The 24,794-nt window shown below is 44.3% G+C and overlaps 1 protein-coding gene across 1 annotated transcript in view; it reads right to left on the reverse strand.

Annotated features, from left to right (window-relative positions):
* Window positions 1–5,808: 5,808 nt before the first annotated feature.
* The window catches only part of KPNB1 (karyopherin subunit beta 1), a 28,332-nt gene continuing 9,346 nt past the window's right edge, over window positions 5,809–24,794 (reverse strand). The window contains exons 6-22 of the mRNA XM_029927467.1: window positions 24,479–24,538; window positions 23,558–23,647; window positions 23,106–23,216; window positions 22,193–22,294; window positions 20,161–20,385; window positions 18,942–19,133; window positions 18,030–18,160; window positions 16,295–16,442; window positions 15,678–15,749; window positions 14,349–14,493; window positions 13,055–13,137; window positions 12,271–12,378; window positions 11,754–11,897; window positions 11,537–11,642; window positions 10,789–10,903; window positions 9,657–9,818; window positions 5,809–8,910 (exon numbers count right to left, since the gene is read on the reverse strand). Coding sequence (XP_029783327.1) covers window position 8,910; window positions 9,657–9,818; window positions 10,789–10,903; window positions 11,537–11,642; window positions 11,754–11,897; window positions 12,271–12,378; window positions 13,055–13,137; window positions 14,349–14,493; window positions 15,678–15,749; window positions 16,295–16,442; window positions 18,030–18,160; window positions 18,942–19,133; window positions 20,161–20,385; window positions 22,193–22,294; window positions 23,106–23,216; window positions 23,558–23,647; window positions 24,479–24,538 — 1,995 coding nt within the window. The 3' untranslated portion in view covers window positions 5,809–8,909. The remainder of the gene's footprint in view (window positions 8,911–9,656; window positions 9,819–10,788; window positions 10,904–11,536; window positions 11,643–11,753; window positions 11,898–12,270; window positions 12,379–13,054; window positions 13,138–14,348; window positions 14,494–15,677; window positions 15,750–16,294; window positions 16,443–18,029; window positions 18,161–18,941; window positions 19,134–20,160; window positions 20,386–22,192; window positions 22,295–23,105; window positions 23,217–23,557; window positions 23,648–24,478; window positions 24,539–24,794) is intronic.

A 24,794-nucleotide genomic window follows, 5' to 3' on the forward strand; every position in this document is an offset into this window, starting at 1 on the left:
CATTGCCATGTAGTACTCCATTGTGTATATATACCACATCTTCTTGATCCATTCATTAGTTGATGGACATTTAGGATCTTTCCATGGTTTGGCTATTGTAGAAAGTGCTGCTATGAACATTGGGGTACATGTGCTCCTATGCATCAGCACTTCTGTATCCCTTGGGTAAATCCCTAGCAGTGCTATTGCTGGGTCATAGGGGAGTTCTATTGATAATTTTTTGAGGAACCTCCACACTGTTTTCCAGAGTGGCTGCACCAGTTTACATTCCCACCAACAGTGTAGGAGGGGGCCCGTCTTTCCACACCCTCGCCAGCATCTATAGTCTCTTGATTTGTTCATTTTAGCCACTCTGACTGGCGTGAGGTGGTATCTCAGTGTGGTTTTGATTTGTATTTCCCTCAGCAAAGACTTCCTGACCATCTATTAAGTGTTGGGAACTGAGACTAGTGATGAACAAGGCTCTATGTGACAAACATGTCTTTCTTGACTTCATGGAACTTATAGTCTAGTGGGAGAGTCAGACCAAAAAAATAGAAAACAATTCTGGGTTGTGATAAAGAGTGAAAAGGCACAAGGGGGAGCATTGGAGAATGAAGTTGGATCTGCTGTAGATAGTCAGAGGTCTCCGATGAGGTGACATTTAAGCCAGATCTTTTTTTTTTTCTTTTTGAAGCTTCACAGTGCATATAAACTTCATAATGGCCTATCTTTTCTTTAAGATGCATAGCTTTTAATTTTTAAATTCCACTGTAGTTAATGTACAGTGCTATATTAGTTTTGGGGGTACAATACAGTGACCCAGCAGGTCCAGACATTACATGACGAGTGCACTCCTAATCCCTTCACCTACTTCACCCATCCCCCTGCCCACCTCCCCTCTGGGAACCATCTGTTCTCTATAGTTAAGAGTTTGTTTGTTGTTCATTTGTTTCAAGATTTTACATTTAAGTAATCTCTATACCCAAGAGGGGGGTCCCAACTTACAACTCCGAGCTCAAGAGTGACATGCTCCACTGGACTGAGCCAGCCAGGCACCCCAAGAGTCTCATTTTCTGGTTTGTCTTTTTTTTTCCCTCTTTGTTCGTTTGTTTTTGTTTCTTAAATTTCAGTATGAGTGAAATCATATGGTATTTGTGTTTCTCTGGTTTATTTCACTTAGCATTATATTCCTTAGATTCATCCATGTTGTTAAAAATGGCAAAATTCCATTCTTTTCTAATGGCTGAATAACTACTTCCATTGTGTACACACAAACGTATACCACATTGTATGTGTGTGTGTGTGTGTGTGTGTGTGTATACACATCAGATCTTTTTTCTTTTTTACATTTATTTATTTTTGAGAGACAGAGTGAGACAGAGTGCAGGCGGGTGGCGGGGAAGGCAGAGAGAGAAGGAGACACAGAATCGGAAGCAGACTCTAGGCTCTGAGCAAGCAGTCAGCACAGAGTCTGATGCGGGGCTTGAATCCTTGGACTGTGAGATCATGACCTGAGCCGAAGTTGGATTCTCAACTGGCTGAGCCACCCAGGCGCCCCATACCAGATCTGCTTTATCCATTCATTTATCAGTGGACACCTGGACTGTTAAGCTAAATGTTTAAAAGGGAAGAAAGAGTGTCCTTGGTTGAATGAACAAATGCATGAAGCAGTGACTGTGGATTAGTTAGCTCACCTCTCCAGTCCAGTTTCTCCATCTGAGAAAGCTAGAAATTGGTCTGAATGATCAGAGCTCATCATAACAGAGACAGAAAGAGGTCATAACAGAGAGAAGAGGGTGTGGTGGTCAGGCAGGAGGGGTAAAACACTTCTACATGGCATGCACAGGTCCAGTAGGAGAGGACCGCAAAAGCAGGGCTGAGTCGCCCTTGCATGTTTCCTCCATGGAAACCATCAGGGAGGGCCTGTCTCCCATTCCCAGGACTCTTGCTCTGGAGCAAAACTTTGTCGGTTTTGTCCCAACCTTGCCTGAAAAGAGTAGGAGGAGGTGGCATTAGCAGCCGGCAAAAAGAGTGAATCAAAATAAAACCCATGACTCAAGTGAAGCAGGCAGGCAGGAAAATTGATTGGACACATGTGACAGTGCAGGGTCTGGGTGCCACCTTAGCCCTCAGGTTCTAAACCTTAGAAAATTAGAGTTTGCTGTGGAACCACCCAGGGATTCCACCTGTAGCCGCTGGTCTTCTCTCACATCAGAGGTTTGGGCAGTGATAGACAGACTCATTCCTCAGGGGCACCTGCCTGGCTCAGTCAGAGCATGTGACTCTTGATCTGGGGGGGCGGGTTGTGGGTTCAAGCCCCATGCTGCGTGTGGAGATTACTTTAAACCTTTTATTTTTATTTTATTTATATTAAAACTTTTTTAATGTTTTATATATTTTTGAGAGAGAGAGAGAGACATCATGAGCAGGGGAGAGTCAGAGAGAGGAGACACAGAATCCAAAGACAGGCTCCAGGCTCTGAGTTGTCAGCACAGAGCCTGACATGGGGCTCGAACCCACAGATCGGGAGATCATGACCTGAGCCGAAGTTGGATGCTCAACTGACTGAGCCACCCAGGCGCCCCTTTAAATCTAAAAAAAAAAAAAAAAAAAAAAGACTCATTCCTTTACGAAATTCCCAAATTCCTGTGGAGGTAGCACACATCCTCTAATCAAATTAGCAAGACTTGAGTGGAAATAGTTGTTTTGTGTGTGTGTGTTTTTTAATGGCTTTATATTCTCCAAGACCATGTTCATGTCTGCTATTTCCCAAACAGAACTTTTGTTTAGAATTTTTAAAATTATTATGTTGAATTTTTGAAAGTTTACTATTTGTTATTATTCATTAGACCATGCAGTCCATCGGAAGATTTTATTTGCTTCATTCACTGCTATATCATCCCCCTTCAACAGTGCCTGGGTCATAATAATTATGAGCTGTTGATCAATTAGTGCATCGTGAGGCACTGTGCTAAGAACTTTATATGAGTTATCTTTCACTGGGATCTCTATCCTACAAATGACAAAACTGAGGGGCGCCTGGGTGGCTCAGGCAGTGGAGCATCCAACTTCAGCTAGGTCATGATCTTGCAGTTCGTGGGTTCAAGTCTCGCATTGGGCTTGTTGCTCTTAGTACATGGTCTGTTTCAGATCTTCTGTCCGCCTTTCTCTCTGTCCCTCCCCCGCTTGTGGTCTCTCAGAAAGAAAGAAAGACAGAAAGAAAGAAAAAGAAAATCGACAAAACTGAGAATCAGGAAAGTTGAAGAATTTGCCCAAGGTCATACTCCAAAGGCTGTACAATATTTTGAAGGGCAGTACTGAGAAAGTAACAAGACTGGTCATTGCCATGGAGAGCTTATTCATACAGAGTCATTTCTTAATTCTCTTTCCCTCTGGATGGTGACAGGCTGCCCCTGGCATCCAGAGCTCAGCCAGGGTGCCAGATGTACTTTCAGGCAAGGTCTGGTTCACACCAAGGAGAGCTCAGCTCAGGAGCTTTTGGCCTAGGGGCACCTGGGAGAGGGAACAGATCGGCTGTGCTGCCCAGGATCAGCTGACAGCGCCGGGGTAATTCAGATGTGGAGCTTGCTCAGCAGCCCTGTGTGGCCTTTCTGGCCAACAGGCACCACTCCCACCCTTCCCCCAACCCTGGTTCCCAAAAATCTAGCTCAGTGGGAAGATGGGTAAGGAACCAGGAGACAGTTCAAACTCCAATTGGGAGGAAAGTTAACTTTAGGAGAAAATGTTCCACCTGACCCCTAGATTAAGAGTTTGACCACCGTCAAAAGGTGAACAGTGAACCTCATTATTGAATCAAGGCAACGTGGCTTTGCTCTTTAATTCCAAGACTTCATCCAGGGACCTTGCTGCTTGCTCGCAGTGTGAGCTCGCTGGGAGCAGAGGCGCATCTGCTCATCCCCTAACCTGCCTCCAACTTGGTTTGCAAAGGCCCAGTGGGACCAGCACCGCCTGGGGAGTTGGTGTGGCTGGTTAGCCCACGTGACTTGTGACTTTCAGCAAGGTTCTTAGCCCCACTGTGCTTGTTTCTTTGTCTATAAAATGGGACTAAGTTGGTACCTTTGTTACAGTGTTGATGACTTTTACCACTCTCCATAAGATGCTTATTATAAGCCTGGCACCGGGTAAGTGCATGAAACAGACACCATATAACGACTATTGACTAATCTTGTTCCCATTCCCCCAGCTACAGCAAGGTTAAGAGGCTAGCCTGAAGTCATCCAGCAAACAAGGAAGGGGAAGAGCTGGGAGCCCAGGTGTCCTGAGGCCCCGCCATCGCCCGGCTTCTGGGTGCTGCTAGGTGATGCCGTTTCCCGCAACTCCCTGAACTGTACTGACAAGTATTTATTGAAGGTCTGCTATATGTCAGGCACTGCTCTAGGCTGGGGATACAGTGGTAAGACGGCCAAGGTCACTGCATCAGGGAGCCGACATTATGATTGGGAAAACTGGCAATAAATAACAATTTAAAATATACTTTGAGAGAGTGCTGTGAAGCAAATGGATGGGACATCATAAATACGACAGCACAGACCCTTGTTTCGTATCACTAAGGTGCTGATGGCATCCGTCTAGGACAAATGTGAGAAAAGCCTGGGTTATGGTATCTGACACAGCTGGCTTTGGATTCACGCTCTGTGTGGTCTGATGAACCCGTCTTTCCGCGCCTTTCTCATCAGTGAAGTGAGAACAGTGATGGCTAAAGTTGGTGTGAGAACTGATACAATGGAACAGAGAGTATTTTCTGTGTTTAGAGTTTTTCACCCCAGGCAGGTCAGAGCTGAAACCGCTGGCGAGGCCAGGTGGAACGGTAACCTCGTGTTGTGTGTGTTTTTGAGTGTGTGCTGGGGAAGGGTGTGTGGGAACGGGGAGTTACCTGGAAAATGACTGAGAAGGAAGAACAAAGCTCCTGGGAGAAGCAGCGCCCCCTGCTCCGAGAACTGGTATCATTCTTTTTTTCTCAGTGCGCGTTCCCTGGAGAAATGTCCTGGGTTGATGGCTATTGTCCAGGACTTAACGTCTTTGAAGAATTATAAGTTACCCTTTATAACCCGGTGATCTCCAAAATTGGGCATAGAAATAAAATATTAGAACTTCTATTTATGTATTTTTCATATAATTGCTTTTTAATATCTATTTTTGTGTCTTATGTTACACAATATAGGTGTACAGTAATACAGGTATATAATTTATAAACACACGGGGGTATGCATGATCAAAACTTTCTGACGGGGGCTGCAATCAGAAAAGTGAAAGGCCACGTGGAGGCTAAGGTAGGAAAATTATGGTCAGCCCTCATTTCGCTTGCCCAACATAAACTAAGAAAGTGCCGTATTTCCAGAAAGTAGCCTGCAGGTGCCACTATGCTAATAAGCAACAGTGAAGAACGGACCAAGTTTAAGTCCCGAGTTCGTGTTCTTCCCTCTACAGATTTCCGGGGCGGGGGGGGGGACCTGGAAGTAGAAATTACACACTGCAAACCATGTAAGAAGCCAATTTTGGAGGCGCCATTAAACAAACCAGATTAGCCTAAAAAGTATGCACAAGACAGAGCTGATCTCCTGCGGGTTCAGAAGCATTCAGAACAAAAATCTCCTCCCCCCCACTTTCACACCACCGCGCTGTTGGCCAGTTATTTTCACTCATTTCCCATCACAGGACGCAGCGTCTGTTTTTAAGACCGACGTGTCCTTCCTTTTCCCCAACTCACACGCACATCTGTCACCACCACACGCTCCCGCTTCTTTCAAACCATTCTTTCGCCTCCAAGGTGACACCATGTGGAACCAAAAATGAAGCAGCAAAATGTTGAAAATAAAAATAAAGCGGACTTTATTTAGAAGATAAAGATGGTGGTATCAGTTTTGGTTAATAAAGTTGGGCTCAAGTGTTTTTAACAGGTCTTTAATGCCATCACAGACTGGCATGCCAAGGGCATTCTGAATGCCAATTACAGACTGAAGGTGTTTCAAAACCAAGATGCTATCAAAAGCTGATGGAGTTGAGATTTCTCTTAAAAGTCGGACTAACACACTTCTTAAATATCAGAGAGACTAGATTACTTGGTTTGAAAGTGAAAACACTACACGGAGCATTGCCCCTCCCTTTCTGCATGAGTCCCTCAGGCAATATTACAGTTGCCTCTAACAGTCCAAATTTCAACATTTCAACAGAGGGGAGCTGAGGGGAACTGGGAAAATGAAAAGCAAAATTAATAAATGTAATTGATACAGGCAGCTGCCACTTGCGGCAAACCAAAGCCTAGTCCGATGCCCATTTGCTTCACATTTGCACTGACATCTTCCCAAGCAGACGGTAACTACATTCTTGAAGGAATGTGCCAAGACTAAGGTGGGGAAGGCCCAGACAGAGTGGACTGAATGCATTTCACATCCCGTTGCCATAGGTGGTACAATCGATTAAGGACAAACGCCCAGACTCTGGAAAACCCACTAGCCAAAAAGTAACTTGGAAAAGAGGATTAAATGCATAACCAGTGTAGAACGCCTGTGAGGCACCAAGACCACAGTCCAACCAGCCCATTTTCCTCCTCCATCACTGAATGGATCTGGGAGAAAAGCATTAATAACAGCACTTGTCAACTGCTTCCCTGGAACAAAACATGACAAAACACACGGAAGGTTTTGTTTCCATTATGGTTCTCGGTGTACTTTATTCTCCTGCTGTCTAGCTAAGCAGCCCACACAGGACAGAAATGGGTAGCACTGAGGAATGATCAGATTTTTTTTCTCCCCAACATTCCTGCCCCCTCCCTATGCCCTGACCACCCCCTATCTATCAGGAATGGTTAGTAGATCACCCTCTCAAGAAACGACTGACATTCAAACAGGAGGATTAGAGGGTCAGGTCTCTTCTCAGTAGGGGCTTAGCAGGTGGTGCAAGCTCTTTATTCACAACGGAGTCTTTCCTTCAAACACCTGTTTTTTGTGTTTTGTGTGTGTTTTTTTTTTGTACACTGGTTCATAGATCGGCACTTGACTTTGAACCTGGCACCAAAAGGCACAATATCTGATACCCTGTACAAGAGCGATTAGAGATGCTGCCATCTGGATGAGCAAAACCGAGCCAATCCCACTTATGAATGGAAGGCTTGGACGGGGAGGGGAAAATGGCAAAGAGAAAAATGTAAGCCCACATTTTTTTTTTTTTGCTAGGATGGAAATGAAGGTGGGAATTTAAGGTCTTGTTTTTTTAATCCTCCAAATACCAGGAAGCAATTAATAGTCTTCCTTGGTGTTTTTGAAAGCAGCATATTCAAAATGCCAGCAAAAACTACTAGTAACTGCAAAAACTGAAAAGGGATCAAAGCTCACCGACATCCCTCCTTATTGCTGAAAGATTCTAAACCCAAAATTCCGGGTGCCCTGTTCCCTTGTAAAAGGGAAAATAACAAAGTCTGATTTATGGTTCTCATAGCACATCACACTTTAAAAAAAAATTTAAGTGTGTGATGAGGGGAATGTTTGACACCAATTCATTAATCTTCAACCTCAGTGGAAAAATAAAAACCTTTTACAAGTGCCATTTTCATTACAAGAGTTCTAGTATATATATGTACGTATATATATACTTTTTGTTTTTTGTTTTATTTTGTTGATTAGTTGTTTTGAAGTGCAGCGAGAGACCAATACCGCATTGTAGTCAATCAAATAAGAGAACAGAAGGCCAAGCAGTTTCCAAATGGTTATTTTATCAGATTGTTTGAACATTAAATTTATTGTTTGCAATCCAAAATAGTTACCTGAAGTTTGCTGTGTTTGTGTGTATGTGTGTCTGTATGTGTGCATCTGTGTGTGTGTGTGTGTGTGCGCGTGTGTTTACTTTGTGTATTTGTTTTTAAACTCTTTGGCACAATTTTCTGGGGGTGTTCAGACTGCCACGATACAGGTCAGGAGAGACTACTTCTGAGCATCTAAATTTTGGTTTGTTTGGGTTGTGGCTTTCTTTTGATTTGAAGTCTGCATTCTTTATTTGTAACAATCGTATTTTAATTTTTTTCTAGATCCTCTAACTCCAGAGTTTTCTTTTTCTCCCCCCTCCCCCCCCACTTCTACATTCACAGTTGAACCATATTATTAGGAAAGGCGCCTTGATGAAAAGATCAGGATACGGGAGCTCTGACCATTCGTCAGTGTTTTCCCTAGAAGATAATTAAAAAAACAAAACAAAAAACAAAACCTAAAGAGCGTCTTTCCTTTTTTTTTTCTTTTTTACACATCTCTTGTGCTGCATCAGTAGACAGAACTTCGGTTAGTTTTATGAAATGCAACGTCTAACCCCTTTTTTTCTGGGAAAAAGAAACTGCAATGACTTGAAGTTGAGAATGTGGATACCGCCTCACTCACACACACTCATTCTCAGACCGTAAAGAAGCCCTCCCCCTCCTTTTAGCCGGCACACGTACCGCAGCGTGCCGCAAAGGTGGGCTTGAGCCCCAGGCTCCATCTTTCTTATCAGTAGCAAAGGCCAGACTGCCTTTTACAACAAAGCACCACAGCTGAACCCAGTCCCTCCTCCTCTCCCAAACCAGTCACTCCACTCGGCACCGGCCAAAAGACAGAAAAGCTAGTTCTAGCCTGTCCTGGGAAGAGAGAACTTTCTTTTTGTTTCCCTAAGCAAGTAAATCCATCGTTTTTCTCTTTTCCAAGATGGCCGACGTTATGGTTTTCTACGAAGTCAGTGCTTACTTAGCTCACTAACAGCGCTGCTGCTGGCGGCGGCGGCTGCTGCCGTGGCAGGATTTTCAATGTGGTGTGTTTTCAAGCCTCACTCACTCATCCTCTCATTCCCAAACATTCAGCATCCGTGCACACTCCTCACTTCCGGGTTTTTCAAAAGATTGGAGATTTCCAGTGGGGGTCTCAGGTTATCATCCCAATGGTAACAGATCTAAAAACAGATGGAAAACAAGTCAACTTTGAGATCACATAGTCAAAAGCTTCTGATTCCCACAAATTAAGTGCTCACAAGCTGGAAATGAATTTGTCTAGTTTGTCCTAATAGGACTAATTGTTTTTGTCTTCCTATGTGCCAGCTACCTGCTCTCATTAGCACCTAGATTAGAGAGTGGGAGGGAAACAAGACAAAACACAAAATAGCCAATTTTATTGAGATCTTTGGGTAAGACCATGAGTATGTGGCAGCTGATAAAGGTAAAGTAAGCCTACACTTGAAAGCAAGGGTCAGGGGTGCCTGGGTGGCTCAATCAGTTGAGCATCCGACCCTTGATTTCAACTCAGGTCATGATCTCAGGGTCAGTGAGCCCCTCTACGCTGACAATGCAGAGCCTGCTTGGGATTCTCTCTCCCTGCCCCTCTCTCAAAAATAAACTAAAAACAAAAAGAGCAAGGGTCACACAACTCTGGACTTAGAAAGCCTTCACTGAATTCTAGTTGCATAAGTTCTGTTCTTCATCACCATGAGGAATTGGGTATTTGGTTCAAGGAAAGACTGAGGGTGCCCGGCCCTTCCACTAGTACAAGCCTGAGGAACAAAGGCTTGGCTCAAAAAGCACTTACAGGGAAGGGATACAAAAAAGGCCACGGGAAAGGCAGCCCTTGTCGGAACAGTCTGAAGGAGCTGTGCCTCCTCCCCAAGAGAGTAGAAGAAAGAGGGCAATGGAGATGAGCTCTTACCAAGCTTGGTTCTTCAGTTTCCTCAGTTCTTTTGTTGCCCATGTAGCAAGGGTTTTTGCTTTGTTAGTCTTCGATCTCCGTCCTTCAGTTAACAGTTCATGGATCATTGGCCTAGCTTCTACTAATTTCAGTACGTCCTTCCCAAACGCTGTACACAAGTCCCTGTGCAGAATAAACACACCGGACAGTGAGCTCCTGGCCCAGACTGCTATTATGACTTGAGCCTTCCAAACCAGTGCTAAGCCAGCTATGGGTTTCTTCGTATTTATCTGTGTTTTAACGTTTGTTTATTTTGAGAAAGAGAGAGTGAACTCGAGCAGCAGAGAGAGGGAGAGATTGAATCCCAAGCAAGCTCCAAGCCGCCAACACAGAGCCTGATGCAGGGCTCAAACTCCTGGAACTGTGAGGTCATGACCTGAGCCAAAATCGGGAGTCGGACACTTAACCGACTGAGCCTCCCAGGTGCCCCTGTGTTCTCTTACTTTTTTAAGCTGACAGAAATATTAGGGATAAGTTGAGCACCTGCCCCCACCAGATGCACAAATGAACTCTGGATGACTACTGCAGGTTCCACAACTAACTCACGGCTCTCTCTTCTAACGACGCCTCACACACTCTTCGACGGAGGCGGCCAAACACAGGCGATCCGTTAACCAACCTCAGAATATGGGATGGACACAGTTCTGCTGCTGCTCCTATACCTCTGAGATCTCACTTCATAGAGAAATTAGAAACCTAGAGAGTCTAGAATGAAACTAGAGCTAACATCTGAATTAAATTCTCCTTTGTGAGAACTCATTACAGGACACCGTGGGTTCTATTAAAGAAAGAAATACCAGGGTGCCTGGGTGGCTCAGCTGGTTAAGTGTCCAACTCTGGAGTTCAGCTCTGATCATGAACTCCCGGTTTGTGGCATTGAGCCCGTGTTGGGCTCTACGCTGACCGGGCAGAGCCTGCTTGGGATTGTGTCTCTCCGCCCTTCCTCCGTCCCTCTCAAAATAAATAAACATTAAAAAAAAGAAGCATCCATGTCAAAGATGTACACAATCACCATCCCGGCTACACTCTTTACTACCTGTCTCTGCATTTTCCAAAAGTTCTGTTTAGCTGTTGGAAATAGGACATAACCTACCCTATCAGTCCAGCAGCACAAGCTACTACTCCGTCTGTATGATCCTCATCTCCAGCAATGTGGTCAATGAAAGACAGAATAAATTCTACTCTGGGCTGTACCAGCATCACATCCGCTATAAAAGAAAGAGAAAGTCTGATGAAGCTGTCCCGCCCTTGGCAGGACTACACCCCCCATTTCAAAATTTCCAAATATACTCTCCCCCCATAAGGCTGGTTTCAGGTCAGAAAATTAGTTGCACATAGTTATACCGAACTGTTCTTTCTCAAAGAAGGATGTCATTCTTCCCATCAACAGAAGAGGCAGACACTCCTTCTATTACAAGCAGAAATACTATAGGAGGAACAAATGGAAGCTCTCCTCTAAGCCCATGGTATCAAAGAGGTAAATGACAAATATTTTCCAATCAGAATAGAAACACCAGGTGCCAGAGGAAATCTGATCTCCCAGTCCTTTAATTCAATTGTACTGGGGGTGTGGATGTGCTCACAACTGCCACTCAGGGTTGGCGTAGATGCCAAACCAGCGCCAGAGTCTCACGGGATCTCCTCCCTTACAAGGCTCACCAAAGGGGAGATAAAGCAGCAGAGAGGAAGACAGAACAGAAATGCTCTCTCCCCAGAGCAACTCTCTTCATCAGGGCACTGTTCCTTCTCCCTTCCTTTAAGTCCACGAGTGACAGAACTAGAGGCACAGCCCCTTTGTCTAAGTGAACTCTGGACTAAGTCAATTGGGTTGTATACTCAACGGTGCACGTTCTCCTGGTCTCCCTTCAGTCCCTGGACAATTCCGGTATAGGCTTCCAAGCAGCCTTCCCTTAGCTCATTCAGATAATCCACCATGTCATAGTCCGACTGTAAGAGACCAAACACAATGTCCAACATTCCAAGAGGCTTTAGGTGTGGGATTGTCAAAAACCCCCCTCATGCAGTCAGGGCTGGACTTAAAGACAGCTTTAAGCATACCTTGTCCACCTGGGCTTGGGAGGCCTGCTGAAGAGTATTCAAGACGACCTCTAGATATTTTTTAAACTCTCCGCCAATGGCAAGGGCAATATCACCGAACACGGACAGAATCTGTGGTTTCACAGACCTGTGGACGTTTTCATTCTGACAAAAAAAAGAGTGAAAAGCAAAGGAATAAAAGTCCAAACATGTTCCGCCCAAAGGTTTTAACAAACTACTACTAATTTGCTGTGTACAGATCACTGTTAACAGAAGCTGTCTCTGAAGAGGGATCACGTATGTACACTACAGGCTTCCCTGTGCCCCCGTTCCACGGAGCGAGCGTGTGTTCCTTTCGCTTTACAACCCTACTTCATACAAGGACTTTGTGAAAATGAACAATTAATTCCTTTCTTCCTAAGCCTACAGCCAACCTTCTGGCAACTTAAGAGTTCCTGCTCACTGAGTTTTTAATCATGTTTCCGAGGGATGACTTCTTCAGATCCTAGTAGACTGGCCTGTGCGTGCAGACACTCACCCCCAGGTTCTCCAGGAGGAGCTGCATCACCTCGTCACAGAAAGGTAAGATGTTGGACTGCAGCGCGCGGCATAAGTCTCCCACTAAGCCGACAGCTGCCAAACAAACCTGTAAAGAATCCAGGAAATGATCTCTCAAGCAGAAAAGGCCAACTGCAGAGTGAGGCATTATTGTTATTTAAAAAAACTTTTAAACGTTTATTTATTATTGAGAGACAGAGCATGAGCAGGGGAAGGGCAGAGAGAGGGGGTGACCCAGAATCTGAAGCAGGCTCTAGGCTCTGAGCTGCCAGTACAGAGCCTGACACGGGGCTCGAACTCACAAACTCAGTTGAATGCTTAACCGACTGAGCCACCCAGGCGCCCCAATTAGGTGTTATTTTTACTTAGCTGCTCCTTCATCACCTGAGCCTAGAGTGGAAGAAGAAAACATCCTCCCTCTCTGAGATTAGCTCATTTTAACAGCCAATACAGCAGGACAATAACTAAGACCACCCAAGGTTATCGTTAAGAAAGGACAGAAATGACAATATTCCCCAGGAACGATGATGGCAAGAGCCAGGTGGTCAAGAAAGAGAAGGAAAAAGCCCTGCCTTCGGGCGCTATGCTGGTGCATCTAATATCCTGGGGTTTTCACACACTACTTCTAGTTCACACACTCAGGGCGACAGAATAGGGTAGCTTTGCACCCAGGGACAATGCACGGAGACTGCCTGGATTTGTACACCGCGACTGTCCGGTATAAATGAGAATATGAATGTATTCTATCGAAAAGCATAGACTACCTGGTACTCAGCATAATTTTTCAATCCAATGCCCAGGAAGGGTTTAAAGGCCTCCATGTACTTTAGGAATTCACCACCCAACACTGCAAAGAAGCAAACTGTTAGCACCAAAGGATACCACAGAAGTGAGCAAAAGTAACCATCCCAGCTCTCCCAAAACGTATTCACTCCACACAACAGGTCGGGTGGAGTGTGCGTTAATTACCGATTCTGTCACTAAGACACTAGGGCGACACTAAGGCCGTCTCCGACAAGCCAACTTCCTAAGCGCTGGAAGGGCCTAACTCTTATGCCTTAATACAGAGAATGCCAAATCTCCACGAAGTGGGATTTCATTCACTTTGGCTGAAAGAAACCCAAATGGCTTTTTCCAAGGAATGTCAGGATTAATCTTGAATTGGATGAGCCAACAATACTGTCTTGGCCACCTCTTCATCTGGTTGTAACACGTCTTCTCGCCAGCCACCTTTAAGACGGAGCCCGTCCCTGGGCAATTGCATCAAGGACTTCCTTAACAAGCCAGTCAGGGAAAGCCAACTGGGCTTCTTCCTGAATTCATGACTTGGGGACCATAATGAACTGCCGCGTCCCGTCAGGGAGGTTACCTGTGGTCGAATCAGTTGAACACAGGCTCTTTAAGCTAGAAATAGGTCTGGTCCTCAGAGCAGTAGTCCTCAAGTAACGGCCTTGGTAATACACCTTACAGGCCATCCCTGAAGAAACATTCCAGGTTTCTGAAGTGCTCTTTACTGTGCTTTTAAATGGCCCTTCAAAGAGTCTTAAGCAGACATGGCTCCCCAAAAGCAATTTTGTACAGTTACAGAACCACCACAAAACCAATTAATTCCTAGAGCTCTCAATGCTTCACTCTATCCCATCCAAGGGACCATGATGTGTCAACCTAGAGTCTGAAGCATCACAACTTGAACCAGAAGGTAGCAAGTTCCAGCAAAGAAAACAGAAACCTTTCTTTCTTCCTTCCTTGAAGGGAACCAAACCTCAATAAAGCAAGGAGACTTTCAGTGGAAAAAGGAACCTAATGAACATGGGGTAGATAAGTTTTCCCCCCCAAAACACCGCCAATCTGAGCTGCAAACTGGCCCCCCATTTGTTTCAATGAGAGTGCCAAGACAATTATACACAGATTCCTACTTACGTTCAACCCAACTTTGCACTCAAGTCAGGCCCCAGTAAATGAGAAGACAGGACTATGTGTTCTGTGGTCAAAAATTCCCATGGCCTTTGAAGCTCCCATATCCTAAGGACACTCCTTGCCCAGCTCGGGCTCACTGACCTTCCACCAGTGTGCTGACTGCCATCAGGGCATCTTCTTGCACTCCCCCAGACCCAGCTGTGCTCTGGAACATCCTCAACAGCGAGGCCATGACCACATCAGAGATCTGCAAAGCATCTTGATGTTGCACTTTTCGGAGAACATTCTGTGAAATGAACAAGAAAGTTCAGGATGTGTTGATTCTACAGCCTTCAATCAGAACTCTATTTCTTTCTAAAAAAACCAAAAAACAAAAAAAACTATGAACTCCTTTGACTTTTTTTTTTTTTGAAAAGCCAAATACACTTTTTGTAATCAAAAGCTTTCAGTGTAAATCACCTGCAACAAAACATGCATCTTAATATCCCTTCTATCTCCCAATTCAGAATGAACACGAGATGATCTTCCACGGTACATAGTCATCTCTTCTCCAGGTCATTTACGTCTGATAAACCCATCAGTAGACCCCACATTCCAATCTTCCTAGAATGGCTGTTGAATTTATTTCAGCTTTAAAAAAGAATAGGTTATATTATAGTTTCTACTCAAAAAAAAAAAAAAAAAGCAATCCTTCTACATCCTAACCTATTTACAGATGCTGGCAAAGAAATAGCTTTGAAAAAATAAAGTCAAATGAATGATCCTAATTCAATATTCCTCAAATCTCTCTCCTTAGCCTTTGTTTCAACTAATGTTACCAGATTATTCCTGTATATGCCAGATGACTAAGGAAAGACCTTAATAGTCAAGCTTAAAAGAAAAAAATTAAGTCTGGCTAAGAAAGAAAACGGGAGTTCACAGGGAAGATGACCTAGTTAGCATTACTCAATACTAAAACCTAGTACCTACGTAAGCATTACACAATTTCCAGAGTTTTCCGGATCTTTGGTTAAAAAAGGGAATAGTACCTCAGCCACTCTGTGAGTCCAGTATTGAATGAGGGACATTTGATTTTAAGATTCTTGGTCTCCCCTCAAAAGACCACTCTGATTAACAGGTACTATGACATAAATAACAATGGTTCCCACAGGAACTGTTGTTTCAAAAGATGACAGCAGAAAAACTCAAGGCTACATTTTCTAGCTGAGTGAACCACAGCTGGGGGCCAAGTCTGGCTGGGCTACGCGTGGACAACCCAATAAAAACCAGAGACTGGGAGCTGCCAACACAGCTGTACAGCTGGGAGGACCATCACGAAACGAGTAGTTTCCTTCCTTAACTGGGCAAAAGACAAATTGTCTTTATGAACAGAGAAGAAGGGAGAACTCTCCCAACTGATCACAGATGACGGCCTTTCGAGAACACTTTGTGATCAGCTCGAGGACTGGTGAGCTTGGAGCACCACTGTACCTGAAGAGTTGCGCAGAGCAAAGACTGGAGGTCATTGAACTGGATCCTATCCGATGTGCTCTGGATATGTGACTACAAAGAAAAGAAGATCATCATGGTCTGAATAAACACTTTTTTTCTGAAAAAATTTTTTAAATGTTTTATTTATTTTTTTGAGAGAGACAGCATTGAGCAGGGGAAGGTCAGAGAGAGGGAGACACAGAATCCGAAGACAGGCTCCAGGCTCTGAGCGGTCAGCACAGAGCCCAGTGTGGGGCTTGAGCCCACGAACCGTGAGATCATGACCCGAGCCGAAGTCGGACGCTTAACCGACTGAGCCGCCCAGGCGCCCTGAACACACACCTTCTAAAAGAGCTGTGAACTTCCTCAGTGCTTCCGTTTTTGCTGGGTTTGTCAAGACCACTAACTAATCTTTAGTGATGCTAACACAGGAAATAAACAAAAATGTTCCATATCTCTATGGTGTGATGCATGTAAACTGGGATGAGCAATGCAGATTTCAAGGGGCGATCTGTATAAACCTTACACGTTTCTGAGAAAATACGGATTTCCACGCAAACACAAACACCAAGGAGAGCGCACGCCCAGCCCCTGCCGCGCCGGGAAGCGCGCCTCACCTCCATCTGGAGCACCTGCTGCAGTCGCTCCATGATAACCAGAGTTGTCTTCTGAACCGCAGGGTAACAGTCCTTGGCACTGTTTTTAACAATTTCCATCAGAGATTCATATGCAGAACTCCTCAGGTTGTTCTGGTGTCCGTCAGGTCTGTAATAAATGTACAACAACACTCTTAAAGTCTCACCTGAGAAATAAGAGTTGTTATGACACAGATCTTGTTGCAAAGAAACTAAGGACTCTATGGGGCGCCTGGGTGGCTCAGTCGGTTAAGTGTCCGACTTCGGCTCAGGTCACGATCTCACAGTTCAGGAGTTTGAGGCCCACGTCAGGCTCCGTGCTGACAGCTCAGAGCCTGGAGCCTGCTTCGGATTCTGTGTCTCCCTTGCTCTCTGCCCCTCCCCTGCATAAACTCTCTCTCTCAAAAATAAATAAACATTAAAAAAAGAAAGAAAGAAGGATCCTAGAAACTGATACAGTTGCAAACATAGTTTAGTTTGACAACACAATACAACCAGGAAACAGATTTTCAACTGCAGAGCCAATGGCTATCTTCATTATGGGTCTCTAGACCTTATTAAGCTTTAAAATGGCTCTTTGGAAAGGGGCTAAAATTATAGGGAAAGAAATTAGTTTAAATTGCTGAATGGCACCTGGGTGGCTCAGCCAGTTAAGCATCCGACTTCGGCTCAGGTCATGATCTCATGGTTCGTGAGTTTGAGCCCCGTGAACTGTGCTGTGTGGGCTGCTTAGAGCCTGGAGCCTGGTTCAGATACTCTGTCTCCCTCTCTCTCTGCCCCTCTGCTGCTCTCATTCTCTCTCAAACATAAGCATTAAAAAAAAAAAAAAAGAAAGAAAGAAAGAAAAAAAAAAGAACAGAATTTAGGTTTATGGGCGGGGAGTAAAAAATAAAATGCCAACAAACCCATGTGAACAACCGAAGAGGCTGCCTGAATAAATAGCTAAGAAAAAGCTCTCAACTTCCTACATCTATGAAAAACGGTTATATGTAATCTGATCGGAGAAGTAAACGAACTAAGAAAGCACGTAAGAATTTAAACAGTGCTTCTTCCTAATGGTTTCTTTGGAGCATGGCTTTAGGTAGAGCTCACATGCAACTAAAATTAAAGGTTGTTCCAACTTATAGCTCCTTAAAAATAGATTTCAAGGGGGCCTGGCTGGCTCAGTTGGCGGAGCATGTGACTCTTGTTCTTGGGGCTGTAAGTTCGAGCTGCTCATTGGGTGTAGAGATTACTTAAAAATAAATATTTTTTTTAATATTTAAAATTTTAACTGTTTATTCATTCTTCAGAGTTAGAAAGAGAGGCAGAGCACAAGTGGGGGAGGGGCAGAGAGAGGGAGACACAGAATCTTAAGCAGGCTCCAGGCTCTGAGCTGTCAGCACAGAGCCCAACGCGGGGTTTTAACCCATGAACCGTGAAATCATGATCTGAGCCAAAGTCGGATGCTTAACTGATTGAGCCACCCAGGCACCCATGTAATTTTTTTTTAAAGCCCCAACATGGGGCTCGAACTCATGACCCTGAAATCAAGACTTGCATGCTCTCACAACTGATCCAGTTATGCATCCCTTTCTTATTTAAACAAATAGTGTCCCATAAGATTCTCTCAATGCTTCCTGTTACTATGTCCCTATGATTAGGTTAGATGGATGCCTCCACAAGGCAAAAGGAGTTAGATGCAAAGATACCACTGCTTCTGTGTATTATCAGTCACCTGTCTGTGGTCTCCAGGAGCTTCTGAACTATGAGTTCAAAAGAAGAAGATAAGCAGTAGGTAGCTGGTTCTTCCTGATCATCAGCCACATCTGCAGCTTCATAAGCAGCTTCAGCCAGACTGGAGAAAGCCTTAAACAGGGACAGAGTTAATATTAGTCCTGAAAAGAACTCCTCCCCAGGATAATCTCACTTTTCCTTAACATGATGACATGGGCAGTGTTCCTTTCCACTGACCTAAGAATCAATCAATGCCAGTGAAGGGTCTCAACTTTGCCTGTCAAGGTCCCTAAGACAATCACTTAACAACGGGTTCCCTTAAAATTATTTATTTATCTATCTGTTTATCTATTTATATTGTGTATCCCCCCAACCTCTCTCCGCAGCAGAGTCCTTTCATCTACCGCAAGTACCTGCCACTACGTCATTTCTTTTTCCACTTCAAGAAAGGCTTTTAGCCCCACTCTTTCCTTATCTGAACTTCCTCCCCCACACCCCCAAAGGTCCCTTAATGAACTACCTTCAGCCTGCACTGACTCAGCACTTGGGCCACCTACCTTCCTTCTCTTTTGCCCCCTTCCCAGTAATGGTACTTTTTGTAGCTAGCAACTCTCTACCTTAATCAAAATTTCTTGTCCCCAAGCAACTGAAGAAAGAAAACCAGGTCCAGATAGTTTTCCCACCGGGTTAGCATGACTGTTCTAAACAGTTTGGGAACCAGCCACCATGAGTCAACAGCTCCCACTGGCTCAGGCAACTGGCATCCCCCACATTTTAAATGAAGAGATGAGGAAGGAGATGCTGTTCAGAAAAGGCCCTCCAGTGAGGTAGACCCGTCCCTCCCCCACACCACCCACCTCCCCGCCAGTGCCTCAGCCCAGCTCCATAGCTCAGTGGAAGGAAAAGCCCTTACCCAGCACACATTTGAGGCCACTCTGGGCTCAGCACTGAGGCCCTCAATCAGACACTGCAGCAGTGGGGTCAGGTAGACATCATTGATGGCAGCTTCAGGGAGCAGCTCACAAATTCGACCCACAGTCCACGCAGTTGTATCTCGAACAACTACACTGGGGTCTTTCATTAATTCTATTAGGGTGGGCATAGCCTGCAAATATAGCCGTTATTAGCAAAGCAAAACAAAGATTAAGATTCATGTTAACTGACAGCTCACAGGAGAAAATGCCGATGGCTGGGGTTTTTCTTTAAAAAAGTTTTTTTTAGGGGTGCCTGGGTGGCTCAGTCAGTTGAGCATCAGACTTCGGCTCAGGCCATCATCTTGCCGTTTGTGGGTTTGAGCCCTGCATCAGGCTCTGTGCTGACAGCTCAAAGCCTGGAGCCTGCTTCAGATTTCTGTGTCTCCCTCTCTCGCTGTCTCTCTCCTCCTCGTGCTAGCTCTCTCTCTCAAAAATTAACATTAAAAAAAATTTTTTTTTTAGTCATCTGTACACCCAACATGGGGCTTGAGCTCGCGACTCCAAGACTGAGAGTCGCTTGGTCTTCTGACGGAGCTACCCAGTGCCCCCTCATGGCTGGGTTTTAACCCAAAGCATCAAGACAGTCGGTCATTTTAAAAGATCTGCCTGTCCTATATCCAACAGTATTGTAAAACCAAAAGGAGAAGTGAAACAGTCCTCACTTCATCACATCCCAGCAGAGAGTTTCATGAAAAGTCTAGCAGGAAAAAGCGTCCAGCAGACTTCCCCTGCATCACTCAGGCGGCTGTGACAGGCCGCGTCCCACAGCCACCACACTGTCACAGTGCGTTCTTGTGTCATGTGTAATACAGTAAAATAAACACACTCGCTCCACAAGACTTCATTACACAGATGGCATTTTGTCCCCAGGACAGATTCATCACATAAAAATCAGGGGGAAGTTAATGACACCGCAGTGAAGTGAAAACACAAGCCCGGAGACTGCTGCCCAGGAAGATGTCCATCCTGTCGCACGTGTACGTGCACACAGGAGACCGCGACACCGATCGACATAAGAGTTAAGAATGTTCTCCTTCAGTAATGGGATTAAAGGAGCCTTTTCCTGTGTTTTTTCCAAATCCCACGTTTTGTTAACAATCCAGAAATGACCTCTGCGGAGGACGACATACAGTTTGTTTTTAAAAGCCCCAGCCTCACCTGTATGACTAGTGGTTTGAGCTGATTGGGCTCTGGTCCTTCCAAGATACAGCCGAAAGCCATGACTGCCGCGTCCCGGTACCGCCAGTCGGGGTTCTTGATGTGCTCTTTAATGAAGGGGAGGACGTGTGGGACGATGTCATCTTCGCAGCAGGTGGCCAGGAGCATGAGGCACACGCCCGCGGCCTTGCAGGGGTTCCAGTCGTCATCATCATCATTTTCGTCCTGATGAAGAGAATGTGGCATTAGTTCAGTTTTTGTTCAAAGAATCACTTCAACTCAAAAAAAAAAAAAATTCCACTCACTCCAAAGGTCTTCTGACTACTCCCAAATGTCGTTGTAACTTAAATTTTGGGGACGTAAGTTAAATATAAAACCTTTATATATACATCCACATATATGTGTATATAAAGCATTGAAATTTATTTATTCTAAACAAGAGTGAGCATGCATGCACGAGGACAGGAGAGGAACAGAGAGCGCGAGAATCCTAAACAGGCTCCGTGCCCAGAGTGGAGCCCAACGCAGAGCTCGATCTCACGAACCAGGAGATCATGACCTGAGCCAAAATCAAGACTCAACAGACTGAGCCACCCCGTAAAAACCTTTATATCTTAAATCTCTTCCGTAAAGACTCATCACAGCATAACCTTTGTTAATTAAAGAAGATGCAGCTGGAACAATGTCCCACTTAGTACTATACAAGGACGGGGACAAACTTCCACTGCGGGCCACAAGGATGAAACTGAACACACAGCAAGTGAAAGGCAGAGCAAGAGCATAGCCCTAAGATTCTGGTCATGCACAGCCCCAAATCAACCAAAATTAATCTACGGTGATAAAGGTGAGGGAGGGAATGAGTGGGAAAAAGCCATGAGGCGGTTTCTGGTGTGCTAATAATTACGACAGTTCAATGAAAACTTAAACCAAAACCAAAGTCAAAACCAAGATTCCATTCAGATTTCTCCGCGAACTAGAATTCAAGGTCTAGCTTCCTTACTGTGGCCAATCACGCCACACAACAATTTAAGGTAGGCTGCCTTAGGCACCTTTGGGATATTACATACCTAAAGAGTGATTTGTTCCCAAATGCGAAAAACACAACAAAAATATACAAGAGCGAAGACACTAAGGTCAAAACACAAAAAGTGACTGTAAAACTGAAAGAGGAGAAGAAAATTTGAGAGAGCACCCAGTGTACTTCAAACAAATACATGTCAACTTATCTTTGGAAACTGTTGTATTCAAAGTCACATACTTCCCTAAACCCAAGTAACATCCCTGTGTACAAGGAAATTCTGCAGTGCTCCAATGGACAAAAATATGTATCCTCAGAGCACTCCCGGCCCCCTGGTAATATTTTACAAGCATCAGGAGAGAGGAGATACAGAATCCTTCCAAACACCACACCAAGAAAAACTGTCATGCCTGAAATTAAAGGGAACAATGCCAACCAAGATATACTTCTTATAAAATAAGCTTCAGCATTTATCCATTATATCCCTACCTTTGTGATGTCATTACTTTTACTTTGTCCTGAATCTTATGGATGTTAATGATCATGAAGGTTCAGAAATTTCTTCCATAGGTTGGAGTCCTTCACTGGGATCTGAATAATTCTTATCCAACCTCACCAGCATTTAAAAAGTATACGTATGTACTGTGAACTCATGAATACAATCCAGGTAGTAGGAGAGATTTAAGTGGCCTAAATAAGCACATCTCTCTCGCTACCTTTACTGCAACCTTCATAGCGTGGGTCCCCTGCATTCCTCTGGACAAGGCAGCACTCAAATCAGAGCAGTGGATATAGCTCGTTTTCCCCATCAAGACAACAGGGTTCAGAGCCAGTTCTCCTTCACCAACAACTCGGGGGCCAGAGGATCTTAGGGGTCTGTTCAGCCGTTCCCCAGTCAAGAATAACAGAACACCAACCGGCTAAAGAGGTGCCGAGTTCCGTGGAAACTGTTCCCCAGCAAACCAATCCTCAACAAGGTCCCGCCTCCCTGGCTAGATCGGTGAGGTAACGCACCTGTTTGGTTAGTGTCTGTGTGAGGATAGGAACCAGGTACTGGAGTGCTCCCTTGGCATAAAACTTGCTGGTGTGCTCAGGAGGTCGTCCTTGTTCGGCTGCCTGAGGAAAAACATAAAAGCAAATTCTGGGCGGCGGCAAACAGGCAGATACGAGAGGCACACAAGAGGAGCTGCCCAGGGGTCTGTACAGAAATACACCCAGCAGATGTAACATTCGCTGTGATCTCTGGAGGTGCTCACTTTTTGGTCTACTTCAATGGGATTCTTTTAGGCCATACATATAAATCTACCTTAAAGGACCAAGGCAATCTTAAGAGCTACATTCCTTTATCACAAGCTCAATTCGTATTAACGAGATGTCATCTAACTAACCTTTGGATCAAGAGATGTAGGAAGTTTACGTAATGCAATGCCAAAAATAAAATTGTTTCTTAGTGTGCAAGACAGTTAAGGCTGGAAACAAAGCTTGAGTTCAAGGATTGCAAAGTGCAGAACCAGCCCCTTCATCTAGATCAAATTCCTTCACCAGGGTTAGTAAACTATCAATTATGCATTGCATGTTTGCATAAGGACTTCCAAAAGGAAATTATTCAGCGTCAGACATCACCTCATTAAACTGTGACCGCCTGCTGCCCCCTTGTGTTCACGGTACTAATATCAACACTTATAATAAATCACGTCTGGCTGACTGGTAAAGCCTGACATGCCTCATTAAGGGTATGTCCCCCTCCTGAGAAGAGAAATGTTTCTCTGGCAGAGAAAACAAGATCTCTATAAATGGAGACACCCTCTAAGCCCGGTCACAAAATACGGCCTTCCCAGAGGAGACTAATGCCCACAAAGGAGCAATGTCCCAAAGACCAGTCAGAGAAACAGCTCTCCCCGGGCACCAAACTTTCTCCCAGGCTCACCTCAGAAGCCTCAATGGCCAAGTCCATTTCCTCATCACACACATTGGACCAGAATTCTATCCCTTGTAGGGCCACCTCATCGATGTCACTTTTCATTGCTTCAATTGTGATCTTAAAAGGAAAAAAAGAAAAGACACTGCAGATCCCAAGTAAGTGCTGATTCAAGTTAGACCCCTGCTTCTAATCACAGACATTCAAGTGTCAAAAATGTAGATTTATGAATACTAGGTCTGAAAGGAACGGTAGAAATAGGAAACTAATTTTATACTCTTTACCAGCACAAAGACAGTATAGCACTTTAGTGATGAGCATAAACATGAACACTCAGGACTCCAGGAATTTTCTTGATTTCGTAACATTAAGTAAAAAAAATTACAGAAATGACGAGACAGCAAGAACAATGGGTTCTGCAACTAGCGACAAGCTCAAATACATAAAACAGAAATACTTACAGCAAAAAGAGCAGGACCCATATACGTCTCCATGTACTGATAATATAAGGACATTATCTTTACCAGATTCTGTAAGGCAGCCACTCGTACCTTTAAGAAAGAAAAGATTACTTTGCTATTTAGTTTATTTAACAATGTACTCTGACAAAGATATGTAAGTACTTTCCACAAATGAGACAGTAACCTAAAGGGCCAGCTGAGGTACATTTGGGTAATGTCATCATTTCCCAAAAATCTATCTCTTCTCTTAAGTTTTTTACTATCCCTGTTTCTTTTTCTTTCTTTTTTTTTTAACTTTAAAGGTGCTTGTGGAACCTATGGTAGGACTAACTCACAAATGCCACTCCCGACTGAATGTTACTCCCACCTGTTTCGAGGGTCAAGGTTTAGGTTACAGCAATAGCAAAGCTGTTTCAATGGCTACAATGAAAAACAATCACTTGTGTAATTACAGCAATCAAGTAGCGATGTTGATCAAAAACCATTTCTTCCTTAAACCTTTTATAAGACAATAGCAACTTGCATCATGTTATCTTTCCAAGTATTGTTTTTCCTTCTTTGACTAAGAACAATATTAGAGGTTAGCCACCTTATTTCTGAAATCACCTGATTCCCAAACATTTATTTATTTACTTTTTAATGCTTATTCATTTATTTTGAGAGGGGGAGAGCACAAGCAGAGGAGGGACAGAGAGAGAATCCCCAGCAGGTTCCGTGCAGTCAGCACAGAGCCTGACGTGGGGCTCAAACTCATGATCCGTGAGATCATGACCTGACCTGAAACCAAGAGTCAGACGCTTAACCAAGCGAGCCACCCAGGCATCCCTGATTCCCAACATTTCAAACTACTATGCTAGAGACGGCATTTCCTAGGAAAGATAGAAGACAGATTTTTTTTTTTTTATCTGACCTTATACTTACCCTTGTATCTGGACACTGTGTGGCTTCACAGACCACCTGCATAATAAAGTGCCTCTCGGACTGTAGGAAGAATAAAAATAAAGAGAGTAAGAAGAGTGCAAATCACATATATGATGAATCTAGACTACCCAGGGAAAACCCAGCACTCCCTCTAGGGCCCCACAACCCTGGCCCAATCAAGCAACTTCTCTCGGACATAGTAATGGCACTATGAAATCTATGGAAGAGTTTGCCCCCAATGTCTGTTATGTGACCTGCCTTCTAAAGAGGTCCCTAATCTCTTAATCCCCAAAATGACCTTCACTAACAAGACTCA

Source organism: Suricata suricatta, chromosome 17, assembly GCF_006229205.1.
Source record: "Suricata suricatta isolate VVHF042 chromosome 17, meerkat_22Aug2017_6uvM2_HiC, whole genome shotgun sequence".
Lineage (NCBI taxonomy): Eukaryota > Metazoa > Chordata > Mammalia > Carnivora > Herpestidae > Suricata > Suricata suricatta.